This window comes from Leuresthes tenuis, unplaced genomic scaffold (genome assembly GCF_036924035.1).
Source record: "Leuresthes tenuis unplaced genomic scaffold, fLeuTen1.0.hap1 SCAF_7, whole genome shotgun sequence".
In the NCBI taxonomy this organism is placed as follows: domain Eukaryota; kingdom Metazoa; phylum Chordata; class Actinopteri; order Atheriniformes; family Atherinopsidae; genus Leuresthes; species Leuresthes tenuis.
The window spans coordinates 814,280-830,610 of NW_027325361.1; the positions used below are offsets into that span (position 1 = coordinate 814,280).

A 16,331-nucleotide genomic window follows, 5' to 3' on the forward strand; every position below is an offset into this window, starting at 1 on the left:
CGCCTTCAACCTGAAGCAGTTTTCTCTGGCAGCTGGTTGAGTTTTTTCATTTAACGTCGTTTTATCATTAAACTACATCGTGATAAAATAAAGAAAGTTCATCAATTATATCTATGTAAATATTTTTAACAAAGTATTTACAAATGGGCTGTTTTTTTAGTTTTTTTTTTACTTTTTTTTTTAAAATGACCCAAGAGTAAGAGTTACGATAAGAGTTGGTGGGAAAGCACTGGGTATATATATATATATATGTGTGTGTGTGTGTGTGTAAATATATATATATATATATATATGTATAAACATAGATATATATAGATATAAATATATATCTCCTGAAGGCGGAACTAAAAGTTACATCATTGTTTCTGTCGTCACTTTACGCAGCGTACAATCCGGCGGAAGTGAACCGAGAGCTTTGTGAGGTAAACTTTGCTGTGGTGTCTGAGCTGAATATCTGAGAGTGAGCAGCAACGATGTCTTCAGCTCAGCATCTGAGAGAGTTTATCAGCCAGCGACTAACTGCTGCTGCTGAAGAAATATTCTCAGAGTTTGAGAAAACCATCGTCCAGTACGAGGAAGAGATCGACCGCCAGCGCAGACTGCTGGATATCACCTGGAAACCCCGAATAAACCTCCCCACAATAGGTATGAAACACTGATCTGACCTGCATGTTTCTGCAGGCTGTCATTTCTGGATCTCGTCTGTTTCTTCCTGATAAAAGTTTCAGCGGAACCAGATGAGTCGGTTTGTTTTTCACCTTTAAAGGATAAATGACTTCCAGAGAATAAGATTGTGGTGCTGTTGTCCTGTCAGGAGCTGCTTTGTTTGGGAGGTGTTTGGCTTTCTTTCCTGGATCTGTTGACTTCGCAGATAAGCGGAAGATAATGATGAATATTTGCCTTTAAAAGCTCTTTTTTGTTGTTTTTTAGCAGCCATTTGAGCTCCAAACACAAATATTGTCTGATTAAAACCAGGAGTCTGCAGCTTCAGCTGACATTTCCCCTTCAGATAACCAACCTGTTCCTGTTCCTCTGCTCCACACATGAGGAGCTCAGCGCCTCCTTTTTCTTCTCTGGATGTTTCAGCAAACATTTTGTGTTTCATTACAATTGAATTAGGAAACTTCTTCTTCTTGTCCTTCTCTCCATCCAGACCTGCCGCAGCATTTGATCTGTAATAAGCTTCCTGCTGCCCAGCAGCTCTGGAACCAGGAGAAGGACTTGGGTTCGGACCTGGAGGAACCAGAACCTGCACAGATTAAAGAGGAAGATGAAGAGCAGCTGGTTCTGAAGCAGGAGACTGACGGCTTTATGGTGACTCCTATGTATGAGGAAAGTGAACAATATGGACCAGAACCAAGCAGGGAACAGCTGCTTTTTCAGAGCTTTCATGGTGCCGAGAGCTCGGCTCAGGAGGGAATCGAGCACCGAGGCTTTGGATCAACTAGAGACGAAGAGTTGGAGCCAAAGAAGAAAAGTCACAGAAACAAAAGAATCAAAGTAGGAAACTCTTCCATTTCAGAGAGTAAGTGTGACACTGACACAGGAGCAAAGTCTTTAAAATGGGATGTTTGTGGAGTTAAGATTCGGGTGAGAATCTCAGCTGAGCTGCTCTTGGTTGTGTCGGTGCTGTTGTTTGTGGACTAAGATCTTCTTTGTGTTTGAGTGAAACCGTGTTCAATGAAGATTGTTCCGGAGCCAAGCCAACTTTATTTAAAAGCACAGCAAACAGCACATTTAACAGCAAACGCTGAATAAAAATGCACTCCCCCCACCAGCCACCAGGGGGCCCCAAAGCTGCATGTTCAGCCTCATCTGAGCAGAATTTAAATGTCCTCAGATTCAACGAACAGTAAGGTGCAGACACATAAAAATGGTGGAAACAGTGTGATAAAAACAATGTAAAAAACAATATGACTGGATTAAAAAACTAAATATTGCACTTATCTCAGAGAGGAGGCATTTATGGCTCTGGCAGCAGGTGGAAAGAAGCTGCCTTTTAATCTGTTTCTCCTGGTTTTGATGGTTCTGTACCGTCTGCCCGACGGCAGAAACAGGAAATGTCCCGGGTGGAATGAGTCCTTCCGGATGGTGTTTGCTCTCCTGAGGCAGTCAGAGCCATGAAGGTCCTCCAGTGTGGGTCGAGGACACCCAATAACCTTTTCAGCCATTTAGGTGACCCTCTGGAGTTCTTTCCTGTTTGCCACTGTGCATAGTCTGGATGAGCTTCAGCTTTGAGAAGCTCCTCTCGGCCACAGTCACAGGCAGAGTGCAGGCGATTCTCAGGGCTATCCACAGGTTGGGATACAGTTCCTCCAAATGCTTTTTGTGGATGAAAGTCAGGAGCTCAAGAGCAGTCATGTCATCAGAAAGCAAGCTTGGCAAGTTTTTGATCTCCACAGCCAGCTCCTTTCCATCGATGTCACTTCCACCTCCAGTGCTTAGCGTCCTGCAGAGGTTGGCACACTGGTTGCACAATTACTGATCATCCAGTTTTTTTAAACTGAGCAGCACTCCAAATCTGGCTTTCACTTCACCCAGTGTTTCAGACCTATCCTTCAGACAGCTGCTCATCCAAGCAGCTGTCATATGAGGACATCATTGATGACTGTGCAAGTAAAAACGCCATGAAGCAGATATTTTGAGGACGATACACTGACTGTTACCGCGTTATTACCGCGTTATTATCGCGTTATTATCGCGTTATTACCGCGTTATTATCGCGTTATTACCGTGTATAGTATATTAGCTGTAAGTTAAATTTTACTGATCCCACAGTGGGGAAAGTTCACTGTTATGGCAGCTCAAAGAGACGGGGGTATAAGTTTAAAATTTAAATGATACAATTATGCAAAAGATGACATTTCAACATGAAATTTGAACAGATTATTGGATGTATGTGTGGTTGCGGTGCAGCATTAAACGGTCTTAGTGACGGTGGGAGGCAGCGACAGTTTGGCTCCTTATGCCCGTAAGTGTGAGACTGTGATATTTTCAGTGTTGCTTCGTTGTATTTTCTTATTTTAATAAGATAAAAATAAAAATCGCTCCTAATTGTTTTATTTATTGATTGTTTTCTGTTGTTTTTTTTATCAGTTTAACCTGCCTGAGTGGCTCAACTTAAGATGTTTAACTGTAGCCTGTTTTGCTCATAAAGTGGAATAAATCTCAGTGTAGTTTGACAAACTAGGGGCCCCTAGCATCTTGCTTAGGGCCCCCACAAAGCCAGAACTGGCTGAGCAGACGTCCCATTTACCCAAACCCTGGGCTGGAGTCCCAGCTGGGGGCCCTTTGCTGCCTATTGCCAGATAAAGGCCAGATTGTTCTCACCTGCGCTTCTTTTGAGGTTCGGGCTTTTTCCAGGCTTTGTTTGCTGTTCCTTAAACAAAGAAACATGAATGATCACAGCATTTACAGACAGCTATGCAGCCTTTGCCCTGAAAGTAGGTAGTTAACATTTTAGGCAGTTTAAATTTACACCTTTCCTAATTTAAATGTATGTTCTCCTGTCCTGTTTCTGCAGATGTGAGGATCTTTATTATGATCTGTTTTTCATTCTCACTGCAGTAAAGTTCTGGTTTTGGGAGCAGACCATAGCTTTCGTGTCATTTTCATAGAGTTTGCTGGGAAGCAGAAATCCTCTGACTATCAGGTGTCCATCATCCATAAAGCTAAAGCTGCTGCTGAAGCTGCTGCTAAAGCTGCTGCTAAAGTAGCTGCTAAAGCTGCTGCTGAAGCTGCTGCTAAAGTAGCTGCTAAAGCTGCTGAAGCTGCTGCTAAAGTAGCTGCTGAAGCTGCTGCTGAAGCTGCTAAAGCTGCTGCTAAAGCTACTGCTGAAGCTGCTGAAGCTGCTGAAGCTGCTGCTGAAGTTACTGTTAAAGCTGCTGCTGAAGCTGCTGCTGAAGTTACTGTTAAAGCTGCTGCTGAAGCTGCTGCTAAAGCTGCTGCTAAAGCTGCTGAAGCTGCTGCTAAAGCTACTGCTGAAGCTGCTGCTGAAGCTGCTGAAGCTGCTGCTAAAGCTACTGCTGAAGCTGCTGCTGAAGTTACTGTTAAAGCTGCTGCTGAAGCTGCTGCTAAAGCTGCTGAAGCTGCTGAAGCTGCTGCTGAAGCTGCTAAAGCTGCTGAAGCTGCTGCTGAAACTGCTGCTAAAGCTGCTGCTAAAGCTGCTGCTAAAGTAGCTGCTAAAGCTGCTGCTAAAGTAGCTGCTAAAGCTGCTGAAGCTGCTAAAGCTGCTGCTGAAGCTGCTAAAGCTGCTGAAGCTGCTGCTGAAGCTGCTGCTAAAGCTGCTGCTAAAGTTGCTGAAGCTGCTAAAGCTGCTGCTGAAGCTGCTAAAGCTGCTGAAGCTGCTGCTGAAGCTGCTGCTAAAGCTGCTGCTAAAGCTGCTGCTAAAGTTGCTGCTAAAGCTGCTGCTAAAGCTGCTGCTGAAGCTGCTGCTAAAGTTGCTGCTAAAGTAGCTGCTGAAGCTGCTGCTGAAGCTGCTGCTAAAGTAGCTGCTAAAGTAGCTGAAGCTGCTGCTAAAGTAGCTGCTAAAGCTGCTACTGAAGCTGCTGCTAAAGTTGCTGCTAAAGCTGCTGAAGCTGCTAAAGCTACTGCTGAAGCTGCTGCTGAAGCTGCTGCTGAAGCTGCTGCTAAAGCTGCTGCTAAAGTAGCTGCTGAAGCTGCTGCTAAAGCTGCTGCTGAAGCTGCTGCTAAAGTAGCTGCTAAAGCTGCTGCTAAACCTGCTGAAGCTGCTGCTAAAGCTACTGCTAAAGCTGCTGCTGAAGCTGCTGCTGAAGCTACTGCTAAAGTTGCTGCTGAAGCTACTGCTAAAGTTGCTGCTGAAGCTACTGCTAAAGTTGCTGCTGAAGCTACTGCTAAAGTTGCTGCTGAAGCTGCTGCTGAAGCTACTGCTAAAGGTGCCGCTAAAGCTGCTGCTAAAGTAGCTGCTAAAGCTGCTGCTAAACCTGCTGAAGCTGCTGCTAAAGCTACTGCTAAAGCTGCTGCTGAAGCTGCTGCTGAAGCTGCTGCTAAAGTTGCTGCTAAAGCTACTGCTAAAGCTGCTGCTGAAGCTGCTGCTGAAGCTGCTGCTGAAGCTGCTGCTAAAGTTGCTGCTGAAGCTACTGCTAAAGTTGCTGCTGAAGCTGCTGCTGAAGCTACTGCTAAAGGTGCCGCTAAAGCTGCTGCTAAAGCTGCTGCTAAAGTTGCTGCTAAAGTAGCTGCTAAAGCTGCTGCTAAAGCTGCTGCTAAAGTAGCTGCTAAAGCTGCTGCTAAAGCTGCTGCTAAAGTAGCTGCTAAAGCTGCTGCTAAAGCTGCTGCTAAAGCTGCTGCTAAAGTAGCTGCTGAAGCTGCTGCTAAAGCTGCTGCTAAAGTTGCTGCTAAAGTAGCTGCTAAAGCTGCTGCTAAAGCTGCTGCTAAAGTTGCTGCTAAAGTAGCTGCTAAAGCTGCTGCTAAAGCTGCTGCTAAAGTAGCTGCTAAAGTTGCTGCTAAAGCTGCTGCTGAAGTTGCTGAAGCTGCAGGATGTTTTGTGTGCTGAGCTTTGTTCACAGAAGCACTCTAACTGCTATCTTTTCCCTCTCCAGACCTCAATCAGCAACATGACAATGCTGTGCTTCTCACTGACAAGCAGCCCTGCAGCCAGGAGAGGAACCAGGTTCTGGAACCAGAGCAACCAGAACCACAGATTGAAGGGGAACTGGGGAAGCTCTGCTCACCGCAGGAAAAAGAGCCGTTTTTCCTGAAGCTGAAGACTGACACCAGTGAACCGAACAAGCAACAGCTCGTCCCTCTGAACTCTCCCGTAGTGGAGAGCCCAGATCAGGAGGGAACCAAGCATAAACATGTCGGATCAACCCTAAATACAGAGCTGCAGCCGCCGAGGATGCATCACAGACGGGGGAAAACTGTGCACGACTCTTCTTCTGAGAGTAAAGCTGCTCAGAATAAAAACTTTCTGCCATGTGGTAAAGAATTTAACTTTGAGTCTGGAATGAGGAGACATTACAGCAGCCATGCAGGTGAGGGGCCTCATGCCTGCAAGAGCCAGAAGGCTTTCCTGAAACATCATAACAGAATTCAACCCTTTTCCTGTGAAACGTGCGGTAAAAGTTACAGCCACCGTTACGGCTTACTGGTTCACGTGAGAACTCACACAGGAGAGAAGCCGTATCCCTGTAAAATGTGTGGGAAAGACTTTATGCAGCGTGGTCACCTGAACGTGCACATGAGATATCACCTGAACGACAAGCGCTACTCCTGTGAGACGTGTGGAAAAAGCTTCGTTCAGAAAAGTCATTTGCACGTGCACAGAAGAATCCACACGGGCGAGAGGCCGTACTCCTGCAAGATATGCGGGAAAGATTTCACTCAAGGCTGCAATTTGACTTCACACATGAAAATTCACACGAAAATCCACATAAATGCCTCGTTTTAATCTAGCAAAAGGTGGTAAAAGTCATTGCTGCTGCTCTAATCTGTGCAACGCGAGAGGCTCAAAGGTTTCTGGGAAACATGCAGGAATTCACACAGATTCCTGCAGTTTATCATGTGAAAAGTCTGCTCCTTACTTTTAATTCACCGTGCCTTTTGCAAAGGTTTGTCGGTGCTTTGGGCAGCTTGATGTGGCCGTGCACAGCTCCGTGCACGGCGGGCTGCAGCATCAGCTTCACTTTTCATCCTTTACGCTGTGAAATGAATTTAAATGTTTAAAATCTGTGTAACTGATGTTTTTTAAAGTGTTTTTGTTCCTGAATAATCTGAAAACAGAGATGAGAAGCAGTAAAATGTCCAAAATCCTAGTCCCAGTTTGTTGAATTCAGATGTAACAGCTCTCTGGAAGAGTTCAGAACATTTCAAACCTTTAACAGAAGAACTGAGACTCTGAGATTTCCAGCTGAAGGATGTGCTGAAGTCCCCCCCCCCCCGGGGTCAGATTAACTCGTAGGAGGGGAGGTAAACACAGACTCTGATGCATCAAACCTGGAAAGTCACGCTGGGGGGGCTGCTCCCCTTATGTCGGGTGAACCCTCCCCTATTTGGTGACCCTGGGTGGGCTCCAAAGTCAGGCTGGAAGATATGTGGATGCATCCCTGGTGTCTCAGCTGAGGAGGGTTTCTCCAGATGTTCATGTCTGACCGTTATTCATCTCCTGTCTGAGCCTCTGTGAAGTGTCAGAAACCACAGCTAAAGCTGGGCTGAAACTCAACAGGACAGGGCTGGATCAGGGGTTCACTTAGTTTTACACTCACTGCTGCTGAAGCTGCTGGATCAGGGGTTCACTTAGTTTTACTCTCACTGCTGCTGAAGCTGCTGGATCAGGGGTTCACTTAGTTTTACTCTCACTGCTGCTGAAGCTGCTGGATCAGGGGTTCACTTAGTTTTACACTCACTGCTGCTGAAGCTGCTGGATCAGGGGTTCACTTAGTTTTACATTCACTGCTGCAGAAGCTGCTGGATCAGGGGTTCACTTAGTTTTACACTCACTGCTGCTGAAGCTGCTGGATCAGGGGTTCACTTAGTTTTACGCTCACTGCTGCTGAAGCTGCAGCTACAAGCTGCTCGATCAGGGGTTCACTTAGTTTTACGCTCACTGCTGCTGAAGCTGCAGCTACAAGCTGCTCGATCAGGGGTTCACTTAGTTTTACATTCACTGCTGCAGAAGCTGCTGGATCAGGGGTTCACTTAGTTTTACACTCACTGCTGCTGAAGCTGCTGGATCAGGGGTTCACTTAGTTTTACACTCACTGCTGCAGAAGCTGCTGGATCAGGGGTTCACTTAGTTTTACACTCACTGCTGCAGAAGCTGCTGGATCAGGGGTTCACTTATTTTTACTCACTGCTGCTGAAGCTGCTGGATCAGGGGTTCACTTAGTTTTACACTCACTGCTGCTGAAGCTGCTGGATCCAGGGGTTCACTTAGTTTTACACTCACTGCTGCTGAAGCTGCTGGATCCAGGGGTTCACTTAGTTTTACACTCACTGCTGCTGAAGCTGCTGGATCCAGGGGTTCACTTAGTTTTACACTCACTGCTGCTGAAGCTGCTGGATCAGGGGTTCACTTAGTTTTACACTCACTGCTGCTAAAGCTGTTGGATCAGGGGTTCACTTAGTTTTACACTCACTGCTGCTGGATCAGGGGTTCACTTAGTTTCTCACTCACTGCTGCTGAAGCTGCTGGATCAGGGGTTCACTTAGTTTCTCACACACTATCGGGTCACATGTTGTTGGAGTTTTATCAGCTGATGCTGTTGTGTTTCGTCCTCGGGGTGCACTTACTTTTTCACCCTGACAGTTCTAATAATCGCTTTATGTCAGATTTACCTTCAGCTGCCGTCAGAACTGTGAAATAAAAGCAGAATCTGAGACGATGAAATGTGTTTGAACCTGATTTATTCTGCAGTTTGTTCACGTTCATGAACCCTGAAACAAACGGCTGATCCCCACAGAGCTCAGATTTAATCACTTTAAGCGTTTTCCTGCGCCTCTAATGCTCTGCGGCGGCAGCAAAGAAGTCGTGCTCGTTCTGCATCTGCTGGCGGAAGATGGCGTTGGCCTTCTTCTGCTGCTGGCCGGTCTTCAGGTGGTCGTGCAGCAGCTTCCTGTAGTGCCGCCCAGGGTCTCCCTGCATGTTGCTCCTCTTCCAGGCGAAGTAGGCGTTTCCGTAGCCGATGGGAAGCTGGTTGGCGAGCCACAGCCAGAGCCTGGAGCAGGGCAGCAGGCTCACAGCGGCGTAGATGGGCTCCTCCTGGTCCAGGATGCTCTTATAGTCGGACAGATACTTCTCCATGGCAGGGATCGCTCTGATCTCCGACACGCCCTGAAGATCAGAGGAGGCCCGCGTTAACCCAGATAACCCAGATCTGAGGAACCTTAAACAGATCTGAGGAACCTTAAACAGATCTGAGGAAACTTAAACAGATCTGAGGAAACTTAAACTGATCTGAGGAAACTTAAACAACATCTGCATCTTTCATCATTTCTGCTGCAGTAAAACTGTTTTTTCTCCTCTTTGGTGAAGTTTTTAACCGTCGGCTTCCCTGCAGAACTCATCGTGATGCTTCTTACCTTCAGGTGGAACTGATCAGAATTCTTTGAGATGCTTCTTACCTTCAGGTGGAACTGGTCCAGCATCAGCTCAGAAAAGTCGCTGTAGCTCTTAAATGTGCCCTGAAAGAACCGTTGGAGGTCGCTGTCGGGAATCTGCTTCTTGCTCATCTCCTCCAGCAGTTTGGTGACATTCAGCAGATAATTGATGTCCTGAATCATGAAGCTGACGTAGGCGTCAGCCTGAAGGTCGCCCAGCTTCATGTGCTGCAGAAACGGCAAATTCAGCGTCTTCTCTGCTATGTCCAGGTTACTGATCCACAGCTGCTCGTAGATGTCGACGTCTGGGGGGCAGAAAGATGGCAATAAGACCCTCTCAGGGTCAGCAGCTGCAGTCAAACTGCTAAAAGCACGCATAAAGCATCCAGATTTACCATCCTCGGATCCCCGTTGTCCTGGTGATGAATACAAGCCTTTTGGGACCCCCCCGCAGCCCTCGAAGGGCTCGAGGCTGCAGCTCTTACCGCCTGCAGACAGAAAAGTTGCAGGTTTGGAGAATAAAAAGGCGCTTTACAGAATTCATTGGGTTCATTCTTCTGTGTCTCTCTGGAACAAAGAGGCTGGAACATCTGGAACATCTGGCAGAAGCAGCTTCTCACATCGATGTTTCCAGGAAGCTTGAGTCAGCTGACTCTGAGCAGGAAGCAGCACCAGCGCTGGAGTCAACTTACCGTCTTTGGCCTCTGAGACGAAGCACATGGAGAGGAGGCCCACAGCCACCCAGCAGCTTTCAACCCGGAACATTTTCCTGTCCGTTTAACAGATGCAGCGTTTAAAAAGCATTCATCATCCTTAATGTTGTGTTAACTGAGACAAATGGCTAAAATGTCCCGTTTTTAAACGGGTTTAAATCATGAGAAAAGCGAGTAAATGACGTGAGTAATGATGGGAATCTAATAAATACACCCAGAAAGTTAAATGCATCAACATTTGGTCCAAACAGCCACAGAGTATGTTCAGGTTCATGCATTTTACATGGATGTGAGCGCTAACAGCTAACACTAAGCTAACACCAAGCTAACAGCTAACACTAAGCTAACCATGAGTCAGAGGAGACAGAGTTCAGGGGGTCACAGATGCTCTCTGAGGACAGACCGGCACCTCAGTCTCCACCAGGTTCAGCCCCACGTTGTGTCTACTTCTTAAATCTAAAGTTCTACTAAGTTTAAACATGAAGTTTTAGGTAATAAACATTCTGTATCTGTAGTATTTACTCTACTGAAAGCAGCTGAACAGCACTGAAAGTGTTACCTGACTCCCGCTGCAGCGTTTCAAGCCTCAGATGATGAAGCTTCTTTTCCAGGAAGACTCTCAGGGTGGAGTTTGAGCGCTCAGCCAACCTTAACTTTGTTTCCTGAGAGTCACATGGCTGCTCAAAAAGGGTCTGTGTAGTAAGTGAAAGTGAAATTCACTGAGTCTGGTGTTGCATCATTTCTTACTGTCGACTCGACCCAAATCACAGAGAAGCTGTGACTCTTTCATTTGCTTTGGATCATTTAAAGGAAGACAGAAGATAAAATACATCAGTTTAATGAGTCTAAAGCCACATAAATGGGTTCTTTTCTAGGTTTTGTTCAACATTTCACTTCCTTATTCCTGTCTTCTGATAAAAAACAAAGCGAGTGCATCATTATCTGTAACTTCAGGTACGTCCTGAGCTTCAAAGCCTCTGAAATGGTTCAGATTTAGCAGATTTTTAAGCAGTTTTCCCTTCATACGACAGGTGTGACGCCTGTGAAAGACACAGTTGGCGTTAGCTTACAGAGCAGAGCCCACACAAGGTCGGGCTGCAGTGCAAATAGAAAGAGAAGATTAAAGCAAAGTTCAGAGACAAATGAGAGGCAGGAAGGCAAAAGAAAGGCAGAGCAGCGGCGTTCTTACAGCCGAGCAGCAGCATCAGCAGAGGAAACGTCCTGCTAAAGCCAGCTAATGTCACACCTGAATAAACCCCTGCTGTCATGAGCTGCATTTAGTGAACATCACTTATTAATCAGGCAGTGCTCTTTAACAGCAGAACAGGCGTCCAAAGATGGACCCACGATCGGTCTGACCATATAATATATAATAATATACATATTTTATATATATTTATATATTGAAGTTCCTCTGGTCAGAGATCCTGAAGCTCCTGGAGCAACTCTCCCAGTTTGGAGGTCACGGCACCTGCTGCCTTCACTTTTCAGCTTCCTTCTTCAATCCTTGGTATTTTCTTTATAACTTCTCCTGTTCCTTCTATCCCTGCCTCCTCCTTCTACAGATTTTCAGGCTCCACAATGTCCGGCTGGTTGGTCTGGAGCTGGAAGTCCAACAGGATCTCAGCTTTCTCCATCTGCACCACCCTTTGGAACATTCCTTTCATTTCCATTTTCCACACTGTGGATGTGGATAAAGTCGCTTGCAAAACCAGTTCTGAGGAGCAAAGCTTTTTATGTTTTTTCTGAGGCAGAAACACACAGTTCATGATGAAGATGTTCCTGTCAGAGGATGCTCTAAAGTCCATCCAACCATGAAATGTGAGAAAGTCTCACCATGCCTGAAGCTGATGGATGCAGAAGTCATTCACTCATTCACATCTGTGTACGTTTCTTTAATAAATCCATGTTAACTCTAACTTAATAAAGTCATGTTGGGTTAGCTGTTGCACTTCCTTGGGATTTTATTTTATCTCTAAATCATAAATAATATGTTTGAAAGTAGAGCAAAGTAAAGACCAGAAGATGATCCTGTCGGGAAAATCATCTATAAATGAAAGAATTAAAAGGATAAATTAGTCTTTACTGACCAGTTTCATCTTATTTAGAACCAAAAGTAGAATCTGACTCATAAAAGCTGTTCTGGAGCCAAAGAAAGACAGAAAGTTTATAGAATCTACAGCAACAGCTTCTGGAGCTTCTCCAACCAGCAGGTTACCTGCTGACAGGTGAGGGTGTCAGGATTGGGTATAAAAGCAGCTTCCACCAAAGGTTCAGCCTCTCCAACAAGGATGGGTCGTGGCTCACCGCTTTGGGCCAAACTCCATCAGAGAATCATCAATAAGTTCAGGAAATATTCCTCAGAGTCAGACTGGAAAGAACTTTGGTCTTTCAGCATCTACAGAGCAGGATATTGGGAACAGATTCAGGGAGTCTGGGGAAGTCTCAGTGTGGAAAGGCCAAGGACAGAAAGCCCTGTTGGATGAGCTCGGAGCCCTCAGGCAGCACTGCAGGAGAAACCGTCAGGCCACCATGATCCATACAGCCACATGGGCTCAGGAGGAGCTGGGAAAAGCATTTCCACTCAACACAGTCCACGGCTGCATCCAGAAATGTGAGCTGAAGCTGCATCACACCAGGAGGAAGCCATATATCAGCTCTGAGCAGAACCACGGCCCAGTTCTCTGGACTCCAGCTCATCTCAGAGGGACAGAAAGACAGTGGACACGTGTTCTGTGGGCAGATGAGTCCACGTTTCAGCTGCTTCTGGGAAAAACTGCTGAGAAAGAGCATCCAGCTGTTCTCAGAGGAAGGTTTAAAGCCAGCGTCTGTGATGGTCTGGGGCTGCAGCAGAGTCCAGGGCATGGAGGGCTTCATCTGGGTGAAGGTACCACTGATGCACAGCTGGATGTTGGAGTTCTGGAGAGACAGATGCTGCCATCAAGGTGCCGTCTTTTCCCGGGAGGTCCGTGGTTATTTCAGCAGGACGATGCCAGACCTCATTCTGCAGGACTTCCAGCAGCTTCAGACACTCAGAGTGTGTGAGCTCGGCTGCTGCCTGCAGTCCACATCTGTCTCCTGCTGCAGATGTTGGAGCATCATGAAGAGGAGAACCAGACAACCAGGGACTGCTGAGCAGCTGGAATCTGGGATTCAGCAGGAATGGACTCAGATTCCTGTGAAAAACTCAGTTCAAAGCGTTAAAAAGAGTCATTAAAGGAAGCTGAAGGATGGAAACATGAGTCTGGAGCAGCTTTCAGTGTTTTTTCCAACTTTCAAACTCTTTTCCACTGAGTGAGTTTAGTAAATCTTTTTATTTCTGTTTGCTTTTTAGCAGCTCAGTGAAACACTTTGTTCTAGTTAAAGCTGATGTTGATAGAATCCTGATTCACATTATCAGAGTTATCAACATTTAATCTCTAAGCATTAAACACGAGCTCCACAATCTCTGGAGATAAGGGAGCCGCTCATTCATTTCGAACCATTGAGTGATAAGAACAGCGTGGTGTTCTCTGTTTGTCAGAAGGTGGCAGCAGACACCAACAGCCTTCAGCTTCAGCTCAGCAGACCGACACAAACAGGCCGTAAACCGCTTTAGTTTCATTTCAACAACCATTTAAAAGGTTCGGCAGGAGATAAATGAGAGAGTGAACTGTTTTTACAGAAAGAACCGATCAAACAAGCTGAAACCACAGAAGGAAAACGATGGAAGTCCCTTTCAGGACTGTGTGAACTTTAACTTTCATCATTCCACTTTTATTAACTTCACATATTTTTGGACGTAGAGTTTGTTGTGAAAACTTTTATGGAGACGATTAAATACTTTGGCCTTAAGGACAATGTTCTTAACAAGCTGCAAATGATCCAAGTGCAAATATCCAAATAAATCAAGGAAACATTTATAAGGGAGCAACTCAGCTTTGCCTGATTTTATAAAATAATTTAGTCTTCTTTGTGATTTAATATGAATGAACAACAATATGAAACAGCAACAAGCCTCAAAACTAGCGTGCTGCACCTTTAACATGTTTGTTTTAATATATCTCAAAGAAAAAAAGGGGATTTAACTAACAGGAAGGTCTATTCTTATTTATTTATCTCTATTTTGATCAAACGGTACTTTTATTTTGGTAGGAGTGGACCGGATGTGGCGTTCTTCTTCGTGTCAACCTGACACCGCGCGCGGACAGTGTCAGAGTCAGGAAACAATCTGAACCGCGCCGCATTACTGCAGTTCACCAGAGAGCTTAACCCGGTGTCCCCGAGGAGAGCTCAGCCTTTAACCGAGGATGGAGCAGCTCTGAGCGGGCAGTCCGGGGAACAGCCAGCCGGGCGGAACCAGCCGAACTCCGGCCGGAAAAGTCTGGAGTCATCCGTTAGGAGCGGAGGCGAATCTGTGGCGGTGTCACGGTGATTGTCGGCAGGTAAACGTTAGCAGGCAGCCGGGCTAGCCGCTCAGCTAGCTCCGATAGCTCGAAGCTACCGCTAACCAACTAACCAGCAAGTTGAGTTCAGGGCACCGCTTCCAGTCCCGTGTGGAGCACTTTGGCGGAAAACTACCAGCGCCAAACGCCACAAACCTCCCGGCTTATTGTGTCCGAGGACACGGCAGCGGCGGCTGGTGCCGCGCGGCTGAGTGACAGCTGGGTCCAGATGTGCAGAGGTGTCGCTGGGCTCGGGATGGCTGAGCAGGACCGCAGGAGCGGCTGCTGAGCGGGGCGTTTGACCTGGCGGTGAGGTGTCAGTGAAGTGCACACCAGCCGAGCACGCGCACGGAGCGTTTTACTTCAAGATGAAGAGGACAGAGAATAAAAACAAGAGGAAACTCTGTAGTTTGGAGCAGCAGGAGAGCGGCGAGGAAGAGAAAGATGCGGTGAGTGGATGCGCAGGAAAAGGGGCATTTCACGTTTATTTTGTTCATCTGGACCGTTTTAAACCGGGCCCAGTTAGAAAAGTCCCAGAGAGCGGCCCTAAACTGGCCTATAGAGGTTGGAAATGCTTTAAAACACAGTTTGTGACTCACAAAACCTTTATTCTATGAATAAAAGCGCAAAAAGGCCAATTTCGCTACTTTTTTGAGCATATAAAGCAGCTTAAACCATATTCAAACCACAGTTTAACTGCTCAGATCTGGACTGAATTATCCTGCAGAGGATAGAAAGTCTTTAAAAATGTTTATTCTGGTGGTGAACGTTCATTAAAGGTAATTTTCACTTGTTTTTGGCACATAACGACCTGAAAAGCACTCTTCTTAGACTGATGTCACTGGATTTTCCTGCAGATGGTTGAGATTCATTAAGCATGTGGTGTGATTTGTTCATAATTACTTGTGAAATGTTTGGATAGAGATGATTTAAAGTTATTCCGGCCTTCGTGTTGGCATCTTGTGGTGGAAATGAAGCAGTGAAGCGGTCCTAAAGGCTGCTGTTTTGGGTTATTTTAGCCTGTCAGCCCCTGCGCAGGGCGGAAAAACAGCTCATTTATTAACTGTTGCACTGAACTAAGTTCAGAAGTGATGTCGGGCTTGAACCGAACCACCCTGCTCAGTTCCTTACGTTAAAGGAGGGAATAAATCAGCCATTTTCAGGCTCTGCAGCTTCTCTGCAGCTTCTCTAAGGGTGGCTGTGAACACGGGGAGATTTTGCTCCGTCATCGTTGGTGCTGCAGTGCTGTGGCAAAGTGAAGCTGATCAGAGGTGATCAGAGAGGGAACCGGATCCATGTGGAGACCAGAGCGTTGTGTTTAATGTCATGGAGATGCTGGGGTCTGTTGGCAGGATTACTCAGCAGCAGTTTCACAGCTTTGCATGAATATTGGACTCGACTTAGAGGCGATTCACCTTTAATTTCAGTCCTCAGATTCTTACATTAACTTTAATGTTTGTCTCACAGGATGAACCCAAAGATTTTCCAGGTTTTGTGTGATTAATGTCATTCAAAGACAGCGTAAAACCTCATTCTGCCACAGTCCAAAGGCCTGGCTGAGGAAGAAGAGGTACGGGTGCTGGACTGGCTGCCTGCAGTCCTGACCTGTCCCCAGCAGAGAAACAACCACCCCCCCGCCCTGCTGCACACCTTAAGACCTGTTTAAGGAGGAATGGGACAAAATAACAGCTGGAACTCTGCATCACCTGGTTTCCTCAGAGTCAGAACGGCTTTAAGTGTTGGCAGAAGGAAACAAAGTGGGAAAAGGTTCACTGACTTTATGGGATGCTGCAGGTCTGAGGTGTAGAAATGATGTTTGTTACCAGATTAAATGAAGCATGTTGAGTTCAGACTGTCAAAGTGTTCAGTTCAGCTGCTCAAAGTGTTCAGATCAGCTGCTCAAAGTGTTCAGATCAGCTGCTCAAAGTGTTCAGATCGGCTGCTCAAAGTGTTGAGATCAGCTGCTCAAAGTGTTGAGATCAGCTGCTCAAAGTGTTGAGATCAGCTGCTCAAAGTGTTCAGATCAGCTGCTCAAAGTGTTCAGATCAGCTGCTCAAAGTGTTCAGATCAGCTGCTCAAAGTGTTCAGATCGGCTGCTCAAAGTGTTCAGATCAGCTGCTCAAAGTGTTCAGATCAG

At 46.2% G+C, this 16,331-nt stretch overlaps 3 protein-coding genes across 7 annotated transcripts in view; 2 read left to right on the plus strand and 1 right to left on the minus strand.

Moving 5' to 3' along the window:
• LOC140311466 (uncharacterized) overlaps positions 1-6,872 on the plus strand; it is a 39,231-nt gene extending 32,359 nt beyond the window's left edge. The window contains exons 1-3 of one of the 2 annotated variants that reach the window (XM_072388843.1): positions 418-645; positions 1,154-1,525; positions 5,559-6,872. In XM_072388843.1, the coding sequence (XP_072244944.1) occupies positions 474-645; positions 1,154-1,525; positions 5,559-6,409 (1,395 nt within the window). In that variant the 5' untranslated portion in view covers positions 418-473 and the 3' untranslated portion in view covers positions 6,410-6,872. Of the gene's footprint in view, positions 1-417; positions 646-1,153; positions 1,526-5,558 lie in introns of those variants that run through there. The other variant, XM_072388844.1, reaches the window with a different exon arrangement.
• Positions 6,873-8,347: 1,475 nt separating this feature from the next.
• Positions 8,348-10,413, minus strand: LOC140311481 (uncharacterized). The gene is made up of 5 exons (XM_072388863.1): positions 10,330-10,413; positions 9,750-9,826; positions 9,453-9,545; positions 9,082-9,362; positions 8,348-8,791 (listed from the first exon to the last, which is right to left on the minus strand). Exons 2-5 carry the CDS (start codon positions 9,820-9,822, stop codon positions 8,459-8,461), a joined length of 780 nt encoding a protein of 259 aa, XP_072244964.1. The 5' UTR covers positions 9,823-9,826; positions 10,330-10,413; the 3' UTR covers positions 8,348-8,458.
• A 3,566-nt stretch (positions 10,414-13,979) lies between these two features.
• Positions 13,980-16,331, plus strand: part of mast2 (microtubule associated serine/threonine kinase 2) — a 154,701-nt gene continuing 152,349 nt past the window's right edge. For all 4 annotated transcript variants that reach the window (XM_072388825.1, XM_072388826.1, XM_072388827.1 and 1 more), the window contains exon 1: positions 13,980-14,643. In XM_072388825.1, the coding sequence (XP_072244926.1) occupies positions 14,563-14,643 (81 nt within the window). In that variant the 5' untranslated portion in view covers positions 13,980-14,562. The remainder of the gene's footprint in view (positions 14,644-16,331) is intronic.